The sequence below is a fragment of the Hyla sarda genome, chromosome 8 (genome assembly GCF_029499605.1).
Source record: "Hyla sarda isolate aHylSar1 chromosome 8, aHylSar1.hap1, whole genome shotgun sequence".
In the NCBI taxonomy this organism is placed as follows: domain Eukaryota; kingdom Metazoa; phylum Chordata; class Amphibia; order Anura; family Hylidae; genus Hyla; species Hyla sarda.
The window spans coordinates 107322657-107343688 of record NC_079196.1 but is presented as its reverse complement, the minus strand read 5'-3'; the positions used below and the strand labels follow the sequence as shown (position 1 = coordinate 107343688).

The window sequence follows — 21032 nt, the reverse complement described above, 5'->3', positions numbered from 1 at the left end:
AGGTTATAAAGTGTGCCCGGCATGTCGCCTTGGGTTCCGTTGCTGCTGCGAGCCTGAGGAAACTCTGATGAGTGCAATGACTGCTTTAGTGAATAACCTCCTTACCTACCATTCTACACTGCTCAAAAAAATAAAGGGAACACTTAAACAACACACTGTAACTCCAAGTCAATTACACTTCTGTGAAATCACACTGTCCACTCAGGAAGCAACACTGATTGACAATCAATTTCACATGCTGTTGTGCAAATGGAACAGACAACAGGTGGAAATTATAGGCAATTAGCAAGACACCCCCATAAAGGAGTGGTTCTGCAGGTGGTGGCCACAGACCACTTCTCAGTTCCTATGCTTCCTGGCTGATGTGTTGGTCACTTTTGAATGCTGGTGGTGCTTTCACTCAAGTGGTATTATGAGACGGAGTCTACAACCCACACAAGTGAATCAGGTAGTGCAGCTCATCCAGAATGGCACATCAATGCAAGCTGTGACAAGCATAGTGTCCAGAGCATGGGGATGCTACCAGGAGACAGGCCAGTACATCAGGAGACATGGAGGAGGCCATAGGAGGGCAACAACCCAACAGAAGGACCGCTACCTCCGCCTTTGTGCAAGGAGGAGCAGGAGGAGCACTGCCAGAGCCCTGCAAAATGACCCCCAGCAGGCCAAAAATATTCATGTGTCCACTCAATTGGTCAGAAACAGACTCCATGAGGGTGGTATGAGGGCCCGACGTCCACAGGTGGGGGTTGTACTTACAGCCCAACACCGTGCAGGACGTTTAGCATTTGCCAGAGAACACCAAGATTGGCAAATTTGCCACTGGCGCCCTGTGCTCTTCACAGATGAAAGCAGGTTCACACTGGGCACATGTCACAGAGTCTGGAGATGCTGTGGAGAATGTTTTGCTGCTTGCAACATCCTCCAGCATGACCGGTTTGGCGATGGGTCAGTAATGGTGTGGGGTGGCATTTCTTTGGGGGGCCGCACAGCCCTCCATGTGCTTGCCAGAGGTAGCCTGACTGCCATTAGGTACCGAGATGAGATGCTCAAACCCCTTGTGAGAACATATGCTGGTGCGGTTGGCCCCGGGTTTCTCCTAATGCAAGACAATGCTAGACCTCATGTGGCTGGAGTGTGATGCATTGATGCTATGGACTGCCCGTTCCCCAGACCTGAATCCGATTGAGCACATCTGGGACATCATGTCTCACTCCATGCACCAACGCCATGTTGCACCACAGACTGTCCAGGAGTTGGCAGATGCTTTAGTCCAGGTCTGGGAAGACATCCCTCAGGAGACCATCCGCCACCTCATCAGGAGCATGTCCAGGCATTGTAGGAAGGTCATACGGGCACGTGAAGGCCAAACACACTACTGAGTCTCATTTTGACTTGTTTTAAGGACATTACATCAAAGTTGGATCAGCCTGTAGTGTAGTTTTCCACTTTGATTTTGAGTGTGACTCCATATCCAGACCTCCATGGGTTGATAAAGTTGATTGCCATTGATAATTTTTGTGTGATTTTGTTGTCAGCACATTCAACTATGTAAAGATGAAAGTATTGCATACGATTAGTTCATTCATTCAGATCCAGGATGTGTTATCTTAGTGTTCGCTTAATTTTTTTGAGCAGTGTATATAGTGTACATTGCCTTGTGATGCCCTATAACAGATGGGTGAGGCGGTGGTGATACACTTTAAAGAATGGGGGTGAGTGGTTGGTAAACTCTAAAGCAGTGTTTCCCAATCAGTGTGCCTCCAGCTGTGGCAAATCTACAACTTCCAGCATGCCTGGACAGCCTTTGGAGTTTTGATACAGCTGGAGGGGAACTGGTTGGGAAACACTCTATAAAGTATGGAGGTTGAGGGTTTTTTGCTGTGTGACTACAGTGTGAGGGGAGGATGCTGGAGTACGAATATATTTGGGGGTCTGTGGAATGAATGTTATTAGTGGGTCTTAAAATAAGGACATATTTAAGAGGACAGAGGTATAAATGTATTTGGGGGTCTGAGAATATGAATATATATTTAGGGGTCTGGGCATGTGAATATATTTTGGAGGTCTGTGGATATGAATATATTTAGGGGTCTGGGGGATAAGAATATACTTTGGGGTCTGGGAATATGAATATATTTAGGGGTCTGAAGAAATAAATGTATATAGGGGTCTTGTGATATAAGTATATTTAGGAATCTGGGGATATAAATATATTTGTAGGTATGTGGATATGAATGTATTTATGGGTCAGGGCATAGAAATGCATTTTGGGGTATGGGCAGATGAATATATTTAGGGGTATGGTGTTGGGATATATTTAGGGATCTGGGCATATGAATATATTTAGGGATCTGGGGGTATAACTATATTTAGGGGTCTGGGGATATGAATATTTTTAGGGGTGTGGAAAATATAATTTTTTTCCGGGGTGTGGGGATACATTTTTTCAGGGTCTCGATGATTGCAGAAGTAATGGGCTAAAGGAGTTTCAGAAGCATACTCTGAGGTCGTCATGGAGGCAGAATAAAAACGTGAACGACTCTGATCAGAGAAGACGTCACCTTTGAGTGACTGGATTATAGCGGAGCTGTCACCTCTGCTGACCTGTCTGTTGTATTAAATAATTGTATTACCCATGAGAAAATAATTCTGGAGCATCTTAAGTTTCAACTCTTTGTTGTGTTCTTCCTTTCTTATTCCTCCTAGAAATGTAAGACTAAGACCTGGCCTAAAATGAGACTTTTAGTGACACAGCAATAACATTTTTTTGAATATGGGATGGGGATTTGTATGTGGGCTGGTGGGGTTTGTGATCAAGGACTGCTTTCTAGTCCCAGCCTGGCATTACTGATTGGATACTGAGTAGCCATTACTTGGATATAAGAACCTGGTAACAATTTCAGCATTAGTTTAATTAATAGAGTTAACAATGTCAATGTTAACAAGTCTTTCCCATATGTCTTCCAGAATTAAATTGTATGGCTTTTGCACATGGAAATGTATTATGGCTCAGTTTACAGATTAACAGTGGCAAAAAAAGAGTTTTTGCTGTCATAATTGATATGAATCCATCAGAAGAAAAGAAGAAAAAAAACTGCCATGTTGAATTTGACTTTAAATTCACATTAGTATTCTCCCCTGGAAGCACTGCCTCTAAGAGAAATATCTCCATGTGAATGTGAACTAAGAAGTAGTACAAAAAAAAAAAAAAAAGGCAAAGTGTCAACTGTTCATATGGCTTGTGTCATATACAGCGTTATTTTGGAGAGCTGCCACAGTAGTTTTTTAATGCAGCGTTTTGAACCAAAGCCAAAAGTGGTTCCAGCAGTAAGCAGAAGTATAAATCATTCCTTGGTATTTCCATTAGGTTTCAATCTATTTTTTCCTTTGGCTACAGTTTAATGTGTGATGCTACCTTTTAACAGCATGTTCTGCCTCCTCACATTGGGGGAGATTTATCAAAACCTGTGCAGAGGAAAAGTTGCTGAGTTGCCCATAGCAACCAATCATAGTAACATAGTTCATAAGGTCTAAAAAGACCAGAGTCCATCAAGTTCAACCTATAACCCTAATGAGTCCCTACTGAGTTGATCCAGAGGAAGGCAAAAAAAACTCTAATACTAGAGGTAAAAATTCCTTGCCGATTCCAAATATTGCAGTCAACATAAATCCCTGGATCAACGTTCTGTCCCTAAAGATCTAGAATCCACAACCTGTTATGTTATTACTCTCCGAAATGCATCCAGGCCCCTTTTGAACTCTTTTACAGAGTTCACCATGACACCTCCTCAGGCAGAGGCAGTAAAGAACCCCTGTCTGTGCTGGTGTAGAAACCTTCTTTCTTCTAAACGTAGAGGAAGAATCAGATAGCTTCTTTCATTATTGAAAAGGCCTCCGAAAAATGAAAGAAGCAATCTGATTGGTTGTTATGGGCAACTCAGCAACTTTTCCTCTGGACAGGTTTTGATCAATCTCCCCCATTGTTCTTACCGTTTTGTAAGGAAGTATATTTGTTTTAGGGCACGTTCCCACTTAGCGTTTACGCAGCGTATTACACACTGCACAAAATCTGGAGCAGCAGCGGGAAATACGCTGCGTATCTCTTGCTCACCATACACCCACAGGGCTTTCTGGTGGCAGCCCTATGTGTGTAGTGAGTTTTGGAGGCGGAGACAGGTGTCACAGTCAAGATGGCACACAGCCCCGCCTCCAAAACTCACTACACATAGGGCTGCCGCCGGTGTAGTGCCGTAGATTGTGTTTTGCCATAGAATGTGATAGGGTGACTCAGCACTTTTCAGTGCTTGAGCATCATCACATTCAATTGGCTGACACTCGCACACACACGCCCCCTTCCATTGGTCACTGCAGGGGGCTGGGGGGGGGGGGGACTGCGAGTGTCACGTTACATATATATTAATCCCCAAACACCATTCACTGCAGTGCAAATACTTCAGCTACCACAGCAAGAGGATGTCTCTTGCTGTGATAGCTGAAGCTTCATGGGGGATTGCGGGAGGATGGATTTCTCCTCCCGCTGTCAGCCCTGCGCCCGTGGCTCATAGTTTACTGAATACCCTGTATCAGCGCTGCGGGTAACATGTAACACATTCCCCTGCCATGGGGACACAGCGCGCATGGAGGGAATCAGTGTATCAGAGCTGCGGCTGACAGTTAACCCATTCCCTGACATGGGGACCGTGCACCTGCGGGGGAATTGGCTATTATGATTTCCCCAGCGGGCGCACGGTCCCCATGGCAGGGGAATTAGTAACATGTCAGTCACAGGGCTATCATGATTCCCCCAGTGCGTGCACGGTGTTCTTCTCACCCTGCAAGCGCGCTGTCCCCACATCAGGGAACTAATCATTTGTGCTCCCGTGGCTCACAATGGCTTTCAGTGCTTGCAGGGGGAGGTGACAGCTTCTGTTCTCCCATCCCCGGGGAACTGAAGCCCTGCGCCCGCGGCTCACAAATCATTCATTCCCCGACTTGGGGAGAATGTGTTGTGGCTCACAGTTAAACCTTTCCCCAATGCTGGGACATTGCTTTTGGGGGGGAGAAGCAGAGCAGCGCCCGCGGGTCACATATGATTAGTTCCCCGATGTGAGCTAATTCTGCTGACAGAATGAGGAGCCAATGGCATCTGGGCAAGTTCTGTAGAGAGAAGATTTGGCTGGAACACGTCATAGTGTTATGTACACTCTGAATTAGATAAGGGAAGACTATAGAGAAGACGTCACCTGTAGTCACTGATATCATTGTTTATTCTCCTCACTATGTCCCATCAGAGCTGTAGTCACTTGTAAGTTCTGCAGTTATGATGAGTGACACTACCAACTCCCAGCATACCCTTACCACTGCTAAGCTCATACTGGGAGCTGTAGTTTTACATGGTAAAAACATCTTTAGCGCTTTCCCATTACGTGGCAATTGGCACATTTGATTGTTATACAGGAAATTATTTTCCACAATGCACTAAACCACTGGCATCCTTCACAACAGGCTATAAGATTAGTTTATGGGGCTTGTATGGGGTGACACTATTTTCTACTGCACTGGGTGACACCATCCCTAGCAACGCCACTGTGTCCTGACGTTGTGCGTGACTGTGCCGTCATAAAGAAGCAGAGAATGGTGGGAGCAGAGCGGAGGATCAAGCTGTTTATCATATGCTTATTGGCTGATAAGGTAGCTTTGACCTGCTGAAAAATCATCGGCTGTCAGCGGCACTTCTTCCTATGTAATAGGTTATGTGCAGCTGACAGCTGATTACAGCAAAGAGCCACACGAATGATGCAGGGATCTTTGTAATAGGCTCTGCAAATGAGTGCTGATCTATAAGACCAGTGCTCGTTTACACATGAGCTTGAAAGTCTAATAGTCTGATGCCAGAATGCTGGATGTGATTGGTTAGGACTTTGGTAGAGTTTCCATGTTTTAGCCTTTATAAGGATCCAAGATCTATAAATCAAATGCATAGGCCTGCTTTCATGTTTTGGACTTGTATTTCTTCATTACTCACTTGCTCCCTGTTTGTGTTATCCTGATTTTATTATTTGGTTAATTTGGTTGGTATAAGTTAAAGTGTCTGTTGAGGTTGTTTATTATCAACTTAATTCAGCCATCATATAATTTTGCTCTTATTTATTCTATTATTGTTACATGCTTGTATTACTTTCTTTACAACTGTTGGCAGACCATCCTATTCCACCCTACTATAAGTCCTAGAGGTAACAGAGTATTGGGAACCATTGTAAGGATCCAGGAAAGGAGACTGCTATAGGTTAGACCTAGCTCTATAATTATTATAGATTGGTGGTGAAGATGTAAAACCTTGTCATCATCTGCCTCTGACTAAAACAACCATTCAGACACAACTAACATATGTAAACCCAACCTAACAGTGTTGTATAAGGAAAAGAGCTCTACCATATAGCTATACTTCTTTAGCCCACAACAAAAGAAATAAACCAAATCATTTTGATGACTATTAGAATCCTTGAAAAGTTCTCAGCAGGAGCAATTGGTGGCTCTGGTCACGTCCTGCTCCAGTGGAAAAAGCTAACAGCGTCGACAAGTATGAATCAGCAAAATTTTACTGTCTCGGACACTGGAACGCCTATGCGATTTTCCAAGCAGAACATTTGCTGTCAGATATCACGCAGTCATTCTGAAGGTATAATTTAAACTGGTAAGCAGAAAACTGCACTTAACATCTATGTAGGCAGCAAAATTAACAAAAAGGAATGTCCTTTATAAATGTAACATTTTTTGGTGATGAATGTACTTTTCAATAGCAGATGCAAAGATGATTTTTATGCAAAGCATAGTTGTGGTGATTTTATTCAACAAATAAGATGTGATGATTCTTCTCATATTGAAAATGCAACTACGACGAACAAGTAAGCTTATAAGTTTATAACCCAAAATACAAAAATAAGACCTTTTAGGTGATTTAAAAGCTGCAAAACTGTTTGAGGATTGCTTTTCAGCCTCTAGCAGATACCCTACATTTAAATAAGAGGCTCTCTATATTTTGTAGATGTGGAACTATATGCCATTGGTAGTGATCCTACAGCAAGTATAGTTATTGGAGTCATTTCATAACTACATTTCAGCCCAGCAAATCAGAATGAGTTGATAATAATGGGGGGACTTTAACTATCCTGATATAAACCAGGAGACTAAGACCTGTGAATCTTATAAAGGAAACAGGTTTCGGACTATAGCTAAAGACAATTATCTGTCCCAAATGGTGCAGGGTCCAACCAGAGGGGGCGCACTACTGGACTTAATATTAACCAACAGACCTGACAGAGTAACTAATGTGCAAGTAGAAGGACACCTAGGAAATAGTGATCATAATATAATACATTATAGCTTGTTCTTCAATAAAGGAATCTCTCGAGGGGCCACAAAAACAATGAACTTTAGGAAGTCAATGAGTTTGATCAACTCAGAGAAGCCCTTCACAATATAAAATGGGATAATGTCATCAAAAAGAATACTGACACTAAATGGGAGACTTTTAAAAATATCTTAAATTCTCACTGTAAGATGTATATACCTTATGGGAATAAAAGGGTTAGAAATAAAAGAAAACCAATATGGATGAATAAGAACGTTAAGGGGGCAATAAATGACAAAAATAAAGCATTTAAACTCCTAAAACAGGATGGCAGTGAACAAGCATTAAAAAGCTATATAGAAAAATGTAAAATATGTAAAAAAAAAAAACAGATAAAAGCCGCAAAAATAGAGACAGAAAGACTCATTGCCAAAGAGAGTAAAACTAACCCCAAAATGTTCTTTAACTATATAAATAGCAAAAAGCTCAAACATGAAAGTGTAGGCCCTTTAAAAAATGATGAGGAAGAAATTATAAACAGGGATCAGGAAAAAGCAAATATATTAAACAAATTCTTTTCCACTGTATTCACTGAGGAAAATGAAATGCCAGGTGAAATACAGCGAGATTAGTTGCAGATTGGTGGGAGTGGGATCAATCTGCAACTAATTCAACAGCTGTAGGCACCCTGATTGAAAACCACAGGTCTTTCAATAGATGCAGCTCATTTATGTTTTAATGGGTGGGGTGGCTGATGTGTGGGAGGAAGGAAAATGGAATTGTGGGATTTGTAGTCAAAAAAAGAAAAGTCAAACAGGAAATACCAGTTCACAAAAAGCTAGCCACAGTATTATGGTAATCTCACCACATAGCCATTTAGCCCCAAGACAAGCGCAGATCCTTCCTAAGCATGTCCATTACTGTCTGCCAGGTACGTACTAAAATCACCTTGTGGTGGATAACCTCTTTAACTTCTGTTGTATGTAAATTTTTGAGAGTTTTCTAAGGGATGTTATTTTGGAGTATCTTGATAAAAATAAATGTATGACTCCATATCAGCAGGGCTTTATGAGGGATTGGTCCTGTCAAACTAACCTGATCAGCTTTTATGAGGAGGTGAGCTCCAGACTGGGCAAGGGGGAATCGCTGGATGTCGTATATCTGGATTTTTCCAAAGCATTTGATACGGTTCCACATAAAAGGTTGGTGCATAAAATGAGAAGGATTGGGATGGGGGAGAATGTGTGTAAGTGGGTAAGTAACTGGCTCAGTGATAGGAAACAGAGGGTGGTTATTAATGGTACTTATTCTGATTGGGTGACTGTTACTAGTGGTGTACCACAGGTGTCCATTTTGGGTCCTGTCCTATTAAATACATTCATTAATGACCTTGTAGAGGGGTTGAATAGTAAAGAAATAATCTTTGCAGATGATACTAAACTCTGCAAAGCGGTAAACACAATAGAGGACAGTGAACTGTTACAAATGGATCTGGATAGGTTGGAGGTTTGAGCTGGGAAGTGGCAGATGATGTTCAACACTGATAAATGTAAGGTAATGCACATGGGGAAGAAAAATCCGGTCTGGGATTATGTATTAAATGGGAGAACACTTGGGGCGACTGACGTGGAAAAGGACTTGGGAGTCTTAGTTAATAGTAAATTTAGCTGTAGTGACCAGTGTCGGGCAGCTTCTGCCAAGGCAAATAAAATCATGGGGTGCATTAATAGGGGCAGAGATGCCCACGACAAGGAAATAATTCTACCACTGTACAAATCACTAGTCAGACTACACATAGAATACTGTGTACAGTACTGGGCACCAGTGTACAAGAAAGATATAGTGGAGCTGGAGAGGGTTCAAAGACGGGCAACCAGAGTAATACGGGGAATGGGAGGACTACAGTACCCAGAAAGATTATCAGTATTAGGGTTATTTAGTATAGAAAAAAGAAGGCTTAGGGGTAACCTAATAACTATGTATAAATATATCAGGGGACCGTACAGAGATCTCTCCCATAATCTATTTATACCCAGGACTGTATCTATAACAAGGGGGGATCCTCTACGTTTAGAGGAAAGAAGGTTTCTACACCAGCACAGACAGGGGTTATTTACTGTTAGAGCAGTGAGACTGTGGAATTCTCTGCCTGAGGAGGTGGTCATGGTGAACTCTGTAAAAGAGTTCAATAAGGGGCCTGGATGCATTTTTGGAGAATAATAACATCGGTCATGTAGACTAGATTTATAGGGACAGAACATTGATGCAGGGATTCATTCTGACTGCCATATTTGAAGTCGGGAAGAAATTTTTACCTCTAGTATGAGGGTTTTTTGCCTTCCTCTGGATCAACTCAGTAGGGACTCATAGGGTTATAGGTTGAACTTGATGGACTCTGGTCTTTTCAACCTTATTAACTATGTTACTATAAAAACTGCAGCAGGTGCAGGCCCGGTAGATATGTGGTGTTTTTGGTTGGGTCTGCACCACACTCGCCAAGTGGGCAGGCGAAGGAGGGGGGGCGGAAGGAAAGGTGTAACATTATTCACATGTGTGAACAATGTCTATAGGCTGCAGGCGAGGGAGGGTGTTAACCATAGGTATTGAAATCACCCACCTCTACTTACTAACAGATCATGATTAAGAGCCATATACAGGCTTGAAACATGTAGGTTTTCTGCTTGCTACAAATATATTTTTCCATCACCATGTTTATGCACCTCACTGGTGGATTTTATATTTTTGTACTAAATAAACAAAGAATTTTACTCCGAACCAACGAGTGCTGAACCTTTTTCTTAGTTCTACTGAAAAACATCCCCTCGGCATGATGCTGCCGCCGCAATGCTTTACTATATAAATGGTATTGGGCAGGTAATGAGCAGTGCCTGGTTTTCTCCAGATGCTTAGAATAAAGGCCAACAATTTTAATCTTGGTTTCATTAGACCAGAGAATCTTGTTTCTCACAGTCAAAGTGCTTTTTTGCAAACTCAAGGTGGGCTTTTACTGAGGAGAAGCTTCTTTCTAGCCAAATCGGTGGATTTCCAGAGTGATGGTTTACCTTCTGGAATTTCCCCCCATCTGCACATCTTTGGAGCTGAGCTGGAGTGACCATTGGGTTCTTGTTCATCTCTTACCGAGGCCATTCTCCCCTGATTATGTCAGTTTGCTGGGGCTACCAGCTATAGAAAGAGTCCTGGTTGTTCCAAACGTCCTCCATTTATAATAACCTAATAACACAGCACCAACTTGGGTTTATGCAGGATCGGTTATATCAAACTAATCTGATAAGCTTCTATGAGGATGTTGGTTATAGATTGGACCAGGATGAAGCTGTGGACGTTGTGTATTTTGACTTTTCTAAGGCATTTGATACTGTGCCAGGGGAGGACACTGGGACTAGGGGAGGATATATGTAAATGGGTTAACAACTGGCTCAATGATAGGAAGCAGAGGTGGGGATCATTGGAACTTACTCTGGTGGGTTTCAGTTACAAGTGAGTACTAGGTCCACTTTGTTTCAATAATTTTATAACTGACCTTGTAGACGGATTACAGAGTAGAATTTTTATATTTGCAGATTATAGTAAATTGGGTAAGGTGATCACCAGAGAGGAGAATAATATAATATTACAGAGGGATCTGGGGAAGCTAGAGGCTTGGGCACAAACATGGCAAATTAAGTTTAAAAACTATCTGTCACCAAACTAAACTTTTTATATATTGTTTCTTATGTAATTATAAGACACTTTGGTATTTACTTGCAGTTAAATATTTCAACCTTTATATATTTTTAATATGATTAAAAAAACTCTGGAAGTGCGTGTGAGGAATGTTGAGGCACAGCTCTCAGGCTTCAGTGACGTCGCGCCTGCTGGGGAATGCCCACTTTCTCCTGGCTGAAGCTCACACAATGTGAGCAAGGGGAAAGGTATGATACAGAGCTTTTTAAAGCTCGGAAAAAATTTTTAAGGGCAGGAGGGGTGTTAGGGGTAGTTAGGGAATTTAATCTGAGTTGGTTTAGAAAATATGGATTGATGACAGGTACTATTTAATGTAGATAAATTTAAGGTCGTGCACTTGGGTCGTAAAAATAAAATTATGTGCTAAGCAATAAAACATTAGGTAAAACTACTATAAAAAAAGGACTTCGGGATATTGGTGGACAGTAAGCTCAACTTTAGTGGCCAGTGCCAGGCAGCGGCTGCCAAGGCTAATAAAGTCATGAGATGTATCAAGAGAGACATAGAGGCTTATGACAAGAACATAGGTTTATATCTGTATAAATCATTAGTCAGACCGCACATGGAGTATTGTATCCAAAGAAAAAGACGTCTTAGGGGGGATTTTATCACAATGTACAAATGTATGGATAGACAGTACAGAGATCTTTCTAGTGATCTTTTTATACCTAGGTCATTAACCATCACAAGGGGGCATCCTCTACGTTTAGAGGAAAGAAAGTTTCACCATCATCAAAGACGGGGATGTAAGAGCAGTGAGACTATGGAACTCTCTGCTACATGATGTTGTGATATCTGACTCAATAAACAAGTTCATGGGGTGCCTGGATGTTTGTCTGGAAAAATGGAAAATATAATATTACATGGTATGCATACTAGGCTTATAGGGATAGCACAGTGATCCAGGTATTTATTCTAATTGCCATATTGGAGTCCGGAAGGAACTTTTCCTCTGTAAGGCTAGGTTTCCACATAGGTTTTTTCTGGCATTTTTTGAAAAACTGTCTCTCTAGTTTTTTAGCCAAAGCCAGAAGTGTATTCAAAATGAATGGGAAACATAAGGGAAGTACTTAAACTTCTCCTTCCTTCTGGAACAACTTTGTACTTTGGCTAAAAAAACTGCAGTGGCAGCTTTAAAAAAAAAAGCAAAACAAAACCTGGGTGGAAACCTAGCCTTATGGACCAATTGGTTAGCCTTAAAGGGGTACTCCAGTGGAATTTTTTTTTAAATCAACTGGTTTCAGAAAGTTAAACAGTAAAAAAATCTTAATCCTTCCAGTATTTATCAGCTGCTCAGAAAGTTATTTTCTTTTTGCTCCTGCTCTTGACATGGACAGAGGTGTCAGCAGAGAGCACTGTGGTCAGACAGTAAAGAAATTCAAAAGGAAAAGAACTTCCTCTGGAGCATACAAAAGCTAATAAGTACTGGAGGGATTAACATTTTTAAATAGAAGTAATTTACAATTCTGAAAAAAATTGTATTAACCATACCTCAACAACCTCACCATACCATATGATACACAATGACGATAGTTGGAGACAGTTTGTATGAAACAAATGTATAAAATTTATAACACAATCATAAAACAATTGATCATAAATTAAATAAAAAATAACAAGTAAAATATAGAATAAAATGGTTAGAATGTTGCGCTACTTGACTATATGTTTTACCATAGGGCCCTAATGGTAAAACACTGCTAATGATGGTTATCTCACGTTTGCAATGGTGGTATTATCTGGTAATCCGGCAATTTTGAATAACCGGCACTTTGAAATAATCTACATCAAAGCCAGCTTAAATCAACTGAAGCTATCCGACCTACCACACCTGGGTCTCCACTCCATGTATTAGACACGCTGTCTGCTGGTCTGTTTGAGCCACAAGAGCCTCAAATCCAGAGACCGCTTGTGAGTTACCATCCCATCCAGTGCATACAGAGCTTGCTACCACAGACACCTAGTGCCCATACCATTCCAACGGCCGCAGGACTCCATTCTTGGTCCATCGCAGCAGGGGACCAGCGGCCGGAGATCAGGTGAGATATAACAACATACATACATACACGGCCTGACGAAGCACCAGTGGGCGTGATACAGTCTAAAACTCCCCCTGTATCATCTACTGCCTCCCCGCTATGGAAGACCGTGACTGAAGTCGGCTTTTCCTGCCTTTGAGTGCTCCATTTCTTTTTTCTTCTTTTTGCCACATTGTATAAATTTTATACATTTGTCTCATACAAACTGTCTCTAACTATAATCATTGTGTACCATATGGTATGGTGAGTCCTTGAGGTGTGGTAAATACAATTTATTTCATTTTTTCTTATATTTGGTCGGTGGGGATCGACCCTTTTAACCACATATACCTCAGACTTTTTGGTTGTGAGCTGCACACATAACTCTCTAATTCACAAATCTGTTTAACTTTCTGGCACCAGTTGATATTAAACTTTTTTTCCCCACCAGAGTACCCCTTTAAAGTGGGTTTTTGCCTTCCTCTGTGGATCAATACAGTAGGGTTTTAGGATGAACTTGATGGACTCTTGTCGTTTTTCAACCTTATAAATTATGTAACTAAGAGAAATGGGAGGCCCCAGCACTATGTTTCAATTGTCAGAGCAAAGGGTCTGAATACTTATATCCATTCACAATTTAGGTTTTTCGCATTCTCATTCTGAGGTATTTAATAGTTGTTAGGTACATGGGTATAATTACAATTACATGCTATATACTAGTATGTTGTGTAAATTTTTTCCGCATTTAATGTAATATGCTAATTATTCATTTGTCATTGTGAAATACTTACAGGATTGTGAGTTATGTCCACCGGATGTATGGTGTAGGTGTGGGTGCCATCATCAAACATTCCACTGGAAAAGAAATATATTGTTAGACAGATGCCAACATACAGCCTAGTGGTGAACAATTAAACTCAAATGGGGTATTTTGCCCTTTTAAAGTCGGAATACAGCATACATCTTTGTTCACAAACTTTTAAATCTAACTTCAAGAAAGCTTAACAGTTACATAGTATGGCTGAAAAAGTGTCCCATGTCCATCAAGTTCAACCGGGGAGGTGAACGGAAGGGGTATGGGTGAATGAAGCGATTCTATATTTCCACATGTGTATTTTTGTTATTCTTTATCTATGCCGGTTTTAAAACTCTGAACCGTTCCTGCTATGACTAGCTCCTCAGAAAGACTGTTCCATAAGTTTTTATGGTAAAGAGGGCTTGTCATCCATGGAGACTAAAGCTTTTTTTCTCCAGATTAAGAAAGTTACACCTTTTTCTTTTGAGTGGGTTTTACCTGGTATGTTTTTTTCCTTTTATTTTTGTATAGGCCATTTAAATAAGTTAATCATGGTTCCCTTTATACGTCTCTTCTCCAAAAAGTCTTGTACAGAATGGGGGAGATTTATCATAACCTGTCCAGAGGAAAAGTTGCCTAGTTGCCCATAGAAACCAATCAGCTTGCTTCATTCATTTTTAACAAGGCCTCTGCAAAATGAAAGAAGCAATCTGATTGGTTGCTATGGGACACTTTTCCTTTATACAGGTTTTGATAAATCTCCCCTAATGACACTATTTAAAGAGTAGCGCTACAGTTTTAATCACATTTATTAAAAACGACTATAGGCCAGCACTGTGCATAACTTCTTTTTAAATTTGGCAGCAGCATACCTCTGCTGAGTGCTCTTTCTCCACACATATACATTTGTGCATAAGGAGTCCCAGCACCTGTAGAATCCTATTATGCTGGATCTTGTGTTGGAGACAGGTGCTATGGTAGATGGAAAAGGAAGCTCTGTCTCTTAAAGGGGTACGCCACACCTAGACATCGTATCCCCTATTCAAAGGATAGGGGATAAGATGTCTGATCGCGGGGGTCCCGCCGCTGGGGACCCCCGCAATATAGCATGCAGCACCCACCTGTTTCTGGTCCGGAAGCGCTGGAGGGTCTAGGTCCCGACCACCGGTACGGGAGTCCGTGACGTCACAACCCCGCCCCCGTGTGACGTCACGCTCCATCCCCTCAATGTAAGTCTATGGGAGGACCAGAAACAGGTGGGTGCTGCATGCTATATTACGGGGGTCCCCAGCGGTGGGACCCCCCCGATCAGACATCTTATCTCCTATCCTTTGGATAGGGGATAAGATGTCTAGGGGTGGAGTACCCCTTTAATGCACATGCCCATAACTATAGAGATACACTTTAAAGGGACTTTCATGTACAAGATAACCTGAGGGCAGATTATAGAATATTTGATACAGTCCTAACCTAAGGAAAGAGATTTAGGAGTAAGCAATTCAGATGACTTAGGTAAGGCAGACAATGGTTGTCAGAAATGCTAACTTTCCAAACTGGGTGCTGCAAGGGCATTTTTGCCAGACAGAAAAGAACAACTCCCCTTCAGCAGCTCATAATTATTGGAAGGATTAAGATTTTTTTAATAGAAGTAATTTACAAATCTGTTTAACTTTCTGGAGCCAGTTGATGTAAAAAAAAAAAAAAAAGTTTTTTCCTGGAATACCCCTTTAAGGACTCAAAACAATCTTCGTTTTTGCACTTTCGTTTTTTCCTCCTCATCTTCTAAAAATCATAACGTGTTCAATTTTGCAACTACAGACCGATAAAAGGGCTTATTTTTTGCGTCACCAATTGTACTTTGTAATGACATTACTTATTTTATAACATAATCTGCGGCGAAATATAAACATTTTTATTTGTGGGGTGAAATGAAAAAAACCCTGCCATTTTGCAACTTTTTTAGGATTTCCGTTTCTACGCAGTACACTTTCGGTAAAAATGACATATGATCTTTATTATGTAGGTACATACGGTTACAGGGATACCCAATTTATGTAGGTTTTATTTATTTTATTACTTTAAAAAAATTATAACTACATGCACCAAAATTAGTATGTTTAAAATTGGCATCTTCTGACCCCTATAACTTTTTTATTTTTCTGCATTTGGGGCTAAATGAGGGCTTATTTTTTGCGCCGTGGTCTGTAGTTTTTATTGGTACCACTTTTGTTTTGACAGTACTTTTTGATCACTTTTTATTAATATTTTTATGGTATGTGAAGCGACCAAAAATTCACAATTTTGGACTTTGGTATTTTTTTTACATGTATGCCATCGACCGTGCAGTTTAACTAACGTTATATTTTAATAGTTTAAACTATTACGACACAGCGGTGCCACATATGATTATTTTTTTGTTACATTATTTTATTTAAAAAATAGGAAAAGGGGAGTGATTTAAACTTTTATTGGGGAGGCTTATACACATTTATTCTATTATTTGTTTACCACTTTTAACTTTTTTTTTAGGAGGCTATAGCATGCAATCTTCTGATTGCACACACTGTTCAATCCTATGCCATATGAATAGCATTGATCAGTGTTACCGGCGCTCTGTTGCTCTAGCATGGAGCGGTGGATCGCCGATCGGATGACCAGGAGGCAGGTGAGGACCCTCCCGTCGTCCAGTAAGCTGATCGGGACATCCATGCTCTAGCATGGAGCAGTGGATCGCCGATCGGATGACCAGGAGGCAGGTGAGGACCCTCCCGTCGTCCAGTAAGCTGATCGGGACATCGCAATTCTGTCCTGTCCTTAAGGACTTTAAGGGCCAAATATACCAAAGAGGAAAATTTGTGGCAAAAATATTTGCAATTGTCCAATAATCTAATAATATGTTAGTTTGTTTAAGTGTAGGTATTAAGTATATAAGCGTTTATATAAAGAAGCTGAGGGTTTTTGCTATTTTGAATGAATTGGATTTACATACACGTACACAAAAACATGATAAGAATGATCGCAATTTCTAATGGACAGTATGTAGACACAAATGTAGTATTAGATGAGAGAACATACAATAGATTCATGTTATTACTTTGTGTTTTGCTAGTTCCCCTCAGAGGAAAGAAGCCACGTAATAAGCAGGGTTAGTATAATATGTATTGTTCAGCAATGGATGCAGTCAGCTGGAAGTCAATATTCTTCACTGTCCTTGAGAATAAATGCTACATTATTAAATGTGTCTGGGGACATTGAAGTTGTAAGACTAGCAAAATGCCCTTTGCTAGCTTGCACAGGGCAGGAAGGGTGTTCTTAAAGCAACATTACCAGTGGCACAAGTGCAGAGTAGCATCATTTTGTTAATAATTTATTAGCTTGAAGTCTGAGGTCAGCTCCCAGTAACAGCTTTGGCTTTCTAAGAGCTTTAGGATTCAATGAATCACTTTGTTTATTTGACTGTTTATGAATAAATTTTCCTTTTATTGTTTATTTTGCTCATCTGAATGATGTGCTTATTTTACATGCTTACTACTGGTATGAACCAGCATATAATATGGTACCTTATTTTCTGTTTTGCTGTACAATTTTACCACCCAAAGATGCAATGAAAATAATCTATACAATCTGCAATTAATAGTTCTATATAGGCTGGTTACATACACAGCACTTAGCAGTCAATAAGAATATCAAAGCCATTTAGAGGTATGAAAGTACAAACTAAATAAAAGAGGAATCTGCTGATATTCAGAATGCAAATAATTTGTTCACTGCTCTAAATAAACTGTAGTTTATAATAGGGATCGACCGATATCGATTTTCTAGGGCCGATACCGATAATCTGTCACCTTTCAGGCCGATAGCCGATAACTTATACCGATATTCCGGTATAAGTTATCGGCTATTTCAAACCCCGGCGGGGCAGAAGGCATTGCAGATCAATGATTTAAAGCGGGCGCTTTAAATCAATGAACTGCAGCGGCTTTTGCCGGGCCAGAGACCGCCGCCGCCACCCGCTTCTCTCCCCCTGCCTGTCCTAGGGTCCTGAGTCTAACCACCACAGTTGCCCCATCGCCTCCCCCCCCCACATCCTCTGCCCACATACCGCCACCGCCCCATTGCCTTCTCCATCCCCGGTGTTATAATTACCTGTTCCTGGGGTCCGTGATACTTCTGGCTCTGTCAGCGTCCTTCGCTGTCACTGTGCAAACTGACGGTGACGTCGCGTTGGGGACGTCACTCGTCATTACGCAGCGCACAGCAACAGCACAGGAGCCAGAAGGATCGCGAACCCCGGGAACAGGTAATTATAACACAGGGGATGGGGGGGGAGGCAATGGGGCGGCGGTGGTATGTGGGCAGAGGATGGGGGGAGGCAATGGGGCAGCAGCGGCAGTATGTGGGCAGAGTATGGGGGGAGGCAATGGGGCAGCGGTGGCGACGGTGGTCTCTGGCCGGAGGGCGGGGCATTATCGGCATATCGGTAAGGTAATTGCCGATAGCAATAATGTGCAAAATCGTGATTATCGTCCGTTAATATCGGCCAAACCGATAATCGGTCGATCCATAGTTTATAATTGCATTATTTAAAAAATCATGAAAAATGGTCTGAGCTAAAGCATCTGATGAATAACACCAGACACAGATCATGTTCCTATCGGGCACGTTTTATTGTTACTTTCATACAAGCTTCCTACCATCACCATCTTCACAACATGGTTTGCTGCTGTTCTTGGATTGATTTGTATTTTTAGCAACAAAGTTTGTGAAGGTTTCCTGCTCATGTCATGCAAAGATGCATCTAAGCCTTGAAAGTAGACCTTAAAGGGATTATCCAGGTAAAAACTTTTTCTTATATATGAACTAGCTCCAGAAAGTTAAACAGATTTGTAAATGACTTCTATTAAAAAAATTGTAATCCTTTCAGTACTTATGAGCTGCTGAAGTTGAGTTGTTCTTTTCTGTCTAAGTGCTCTCTGATGAAACCTGTCTCGAGAACCGCCCAGTTTAGAAGCAAATCCCCATAGCAAACCTCTTCTCCTGAGACAAGCAGAGATGTCAGCAGAGAGCACTGTTGCCAGACAGAAAACAACAACTCAACTTTAGCAGCTGATAATTATTGAAAGGATTAAGATTTTTTAATAGAATTCATTTACAAATCTATTTAACTTTCTGGAGCCAGTTGTTATAAAAAAAAAGTTTTTCCTGGAATACCCCTTTAAAATCCTGCCAATTATATCATAATATGTCAATTCGCCTATTGGGAAGCTTTGCAAGAAATCACATCGGGGGAGATTTATCAAAACCTGTGTGGAGGAAAGTTAATTGCCCATAGCAACCAATCAGATTGCTTCTTTCATTTTGAAAAGGGTCTTTGAAAAATGAAAGAAGAAATCTGATTTGTTACTACAGGCAACTGGGCAACTTTTCCTCTGCACAGGTTTTGATAAATCTCCCTTATCCTTTTCTGGAATTTCCCAAGCTATTTAAAGGCACAGTAAACTTAGTAGAAAAGAACAAAATGATCCAGCACTGAAGAAATTTCCAGCTTTATTAGATCCTCTTAAAACCAGCATGGCAAGACACACTTCACATGGTCTGAACAATCTTGACGCGTTTCGAGCACATGCGCTCGAAACGCGTCAAATTGTTCAGACCATGTGAAGTGTGTCTTGCCATGCTGGTTTTAAGAGGATCTAATAAAGCTGGGAATTTCTTCAGTGCTGGATCGTTTTGTTCTTTTCTTCATTGTTGAACACGTAGAGCCTAAGTGAGGATCCCTGCACGATCCAAAGCAGGTGAGCTGGACTTTCCTTCATTTTCTTACAGTAAACTCAGTGTCTGTAAACTTCTGACCCACTGGAATTCTAATACAGTATAGTGAAATATAACTGAAAAGATCTGTTTCAAACTTAAACAACATGATCACACTAGAGTTTGCTAACATGGAATCTATTGAGGGGAAAAAATAAGAATTTTAGTGACCTTAACTTTAAGAGTATGGAAACGATTTTATGTGTTAGTCATAAATTGGAAAAATCTGCTTATTAGCCTTATAAAGCACCCAGCTTTCCCCCATATGTATGATGTGAATTCTTTTAATTCGGTTGCTAATCTTTAGTGCAGAACCAACATTGAAAATGATGCGGCGTCTACACATATGGAGAGTGATCTTAGACTATAGACATTACATTTACATATACAAACCAGAGACCCCACTTCAGAGTCAAAATTTCCAAATTTTTTCAAGTTACAGCACATTTTGTTCTAAGAACTCCTTTTTATAAAAAGTTTAAAAAGTTATATTCCATCTAAACAATAATACAGGTATACACAGTAGGCCACCTGAACATATAATTATGTCATCTTCCTGCACACATCAGTTTCTACACATACAGATAAGAGAATCTGACATCAGCGTCTCCCACAACTACAGGTAAATAGCGTGTGTGATGCTCACTCTGTTTTTACCATTTTTATTATTTTGTCCCTCAATTGCCCAGATATTCCCTAAAATGTAGAGATAAACATTAAAGGGTACCTCTCATCAAAAAAACTTTTGATATATTATAGATTAATGGATGCAGAATAACTTTACAATTGCATGTTATTAAAAAATATGCTTCTTTCTATTTAATTTTCCACTTTGAAGAAATGACCACTAGGGGTCTCCCTACCAGTCCTGGCAGCAAGCATTTCAGACTCATGCTGGAGTACTAAACACTACGAGCTGCCAGTCTGCTTTGTTCACAAAGGAGAACACTCAGAGCTGCCAGCCTGCTTTGTTCACAGCCTGTTTGGCTGTGAACAAAGCAGGCTGGCAGCTCTGAGTGTTTAGGACTCCAGCATGAGTCACAAATGCTTGCTGACAGGACTGATCGGGAAAAATACGATAGAAAGAAGCATATTTTTCATTAACATGCTATTGGAAAGTTATTCAACATTCATTAATCTAAAATATATCAAAAGTTTATTTGATGAGAGGTACCCTTTAAAGGGGTTCTCCAGTGGGAAAAAAAAAAATTCTAATCAACTGGCGCCAAATAGTTAAACAGATTTGTAAATTACTTCTATTAGAAATCTTAATCCTTTCAGTACTTATCAGCTGCTGTATGCTACAGAG

At 40.7% G+C, this 21032-nt stretch overlaps 1 protein-coding gene across 10 annotated transcripts in view; it reads right to left on the bottom strand.

Moving 5' to 3' along the window:
- The window catches only part of ADAM23 (ADAM metallopeptidase domain 23), a 276719-nt gene that overhangs the window by 139268 nt on the left and 116419 nt on the right, over positions 1-21032 (bottom strand). For all 10 annotated transcript variants that reach the window (XR_008847068.1, XR_008847065.1, XR_008847067.1 and 7 more), the window contains exon 6: positions 13908-13971. Coding sequence is in view for 6 of the 10 variants with exons in the window: in XM_056534976.1 (XP_056390951.1) it covers positions 13908-13971 (64 nt within the window). In the remaining 4 variants the exon portion in view is untranslated. The remainder of the gene's footprint in view (positions 1-13907; positions 13972-21032) is intronic.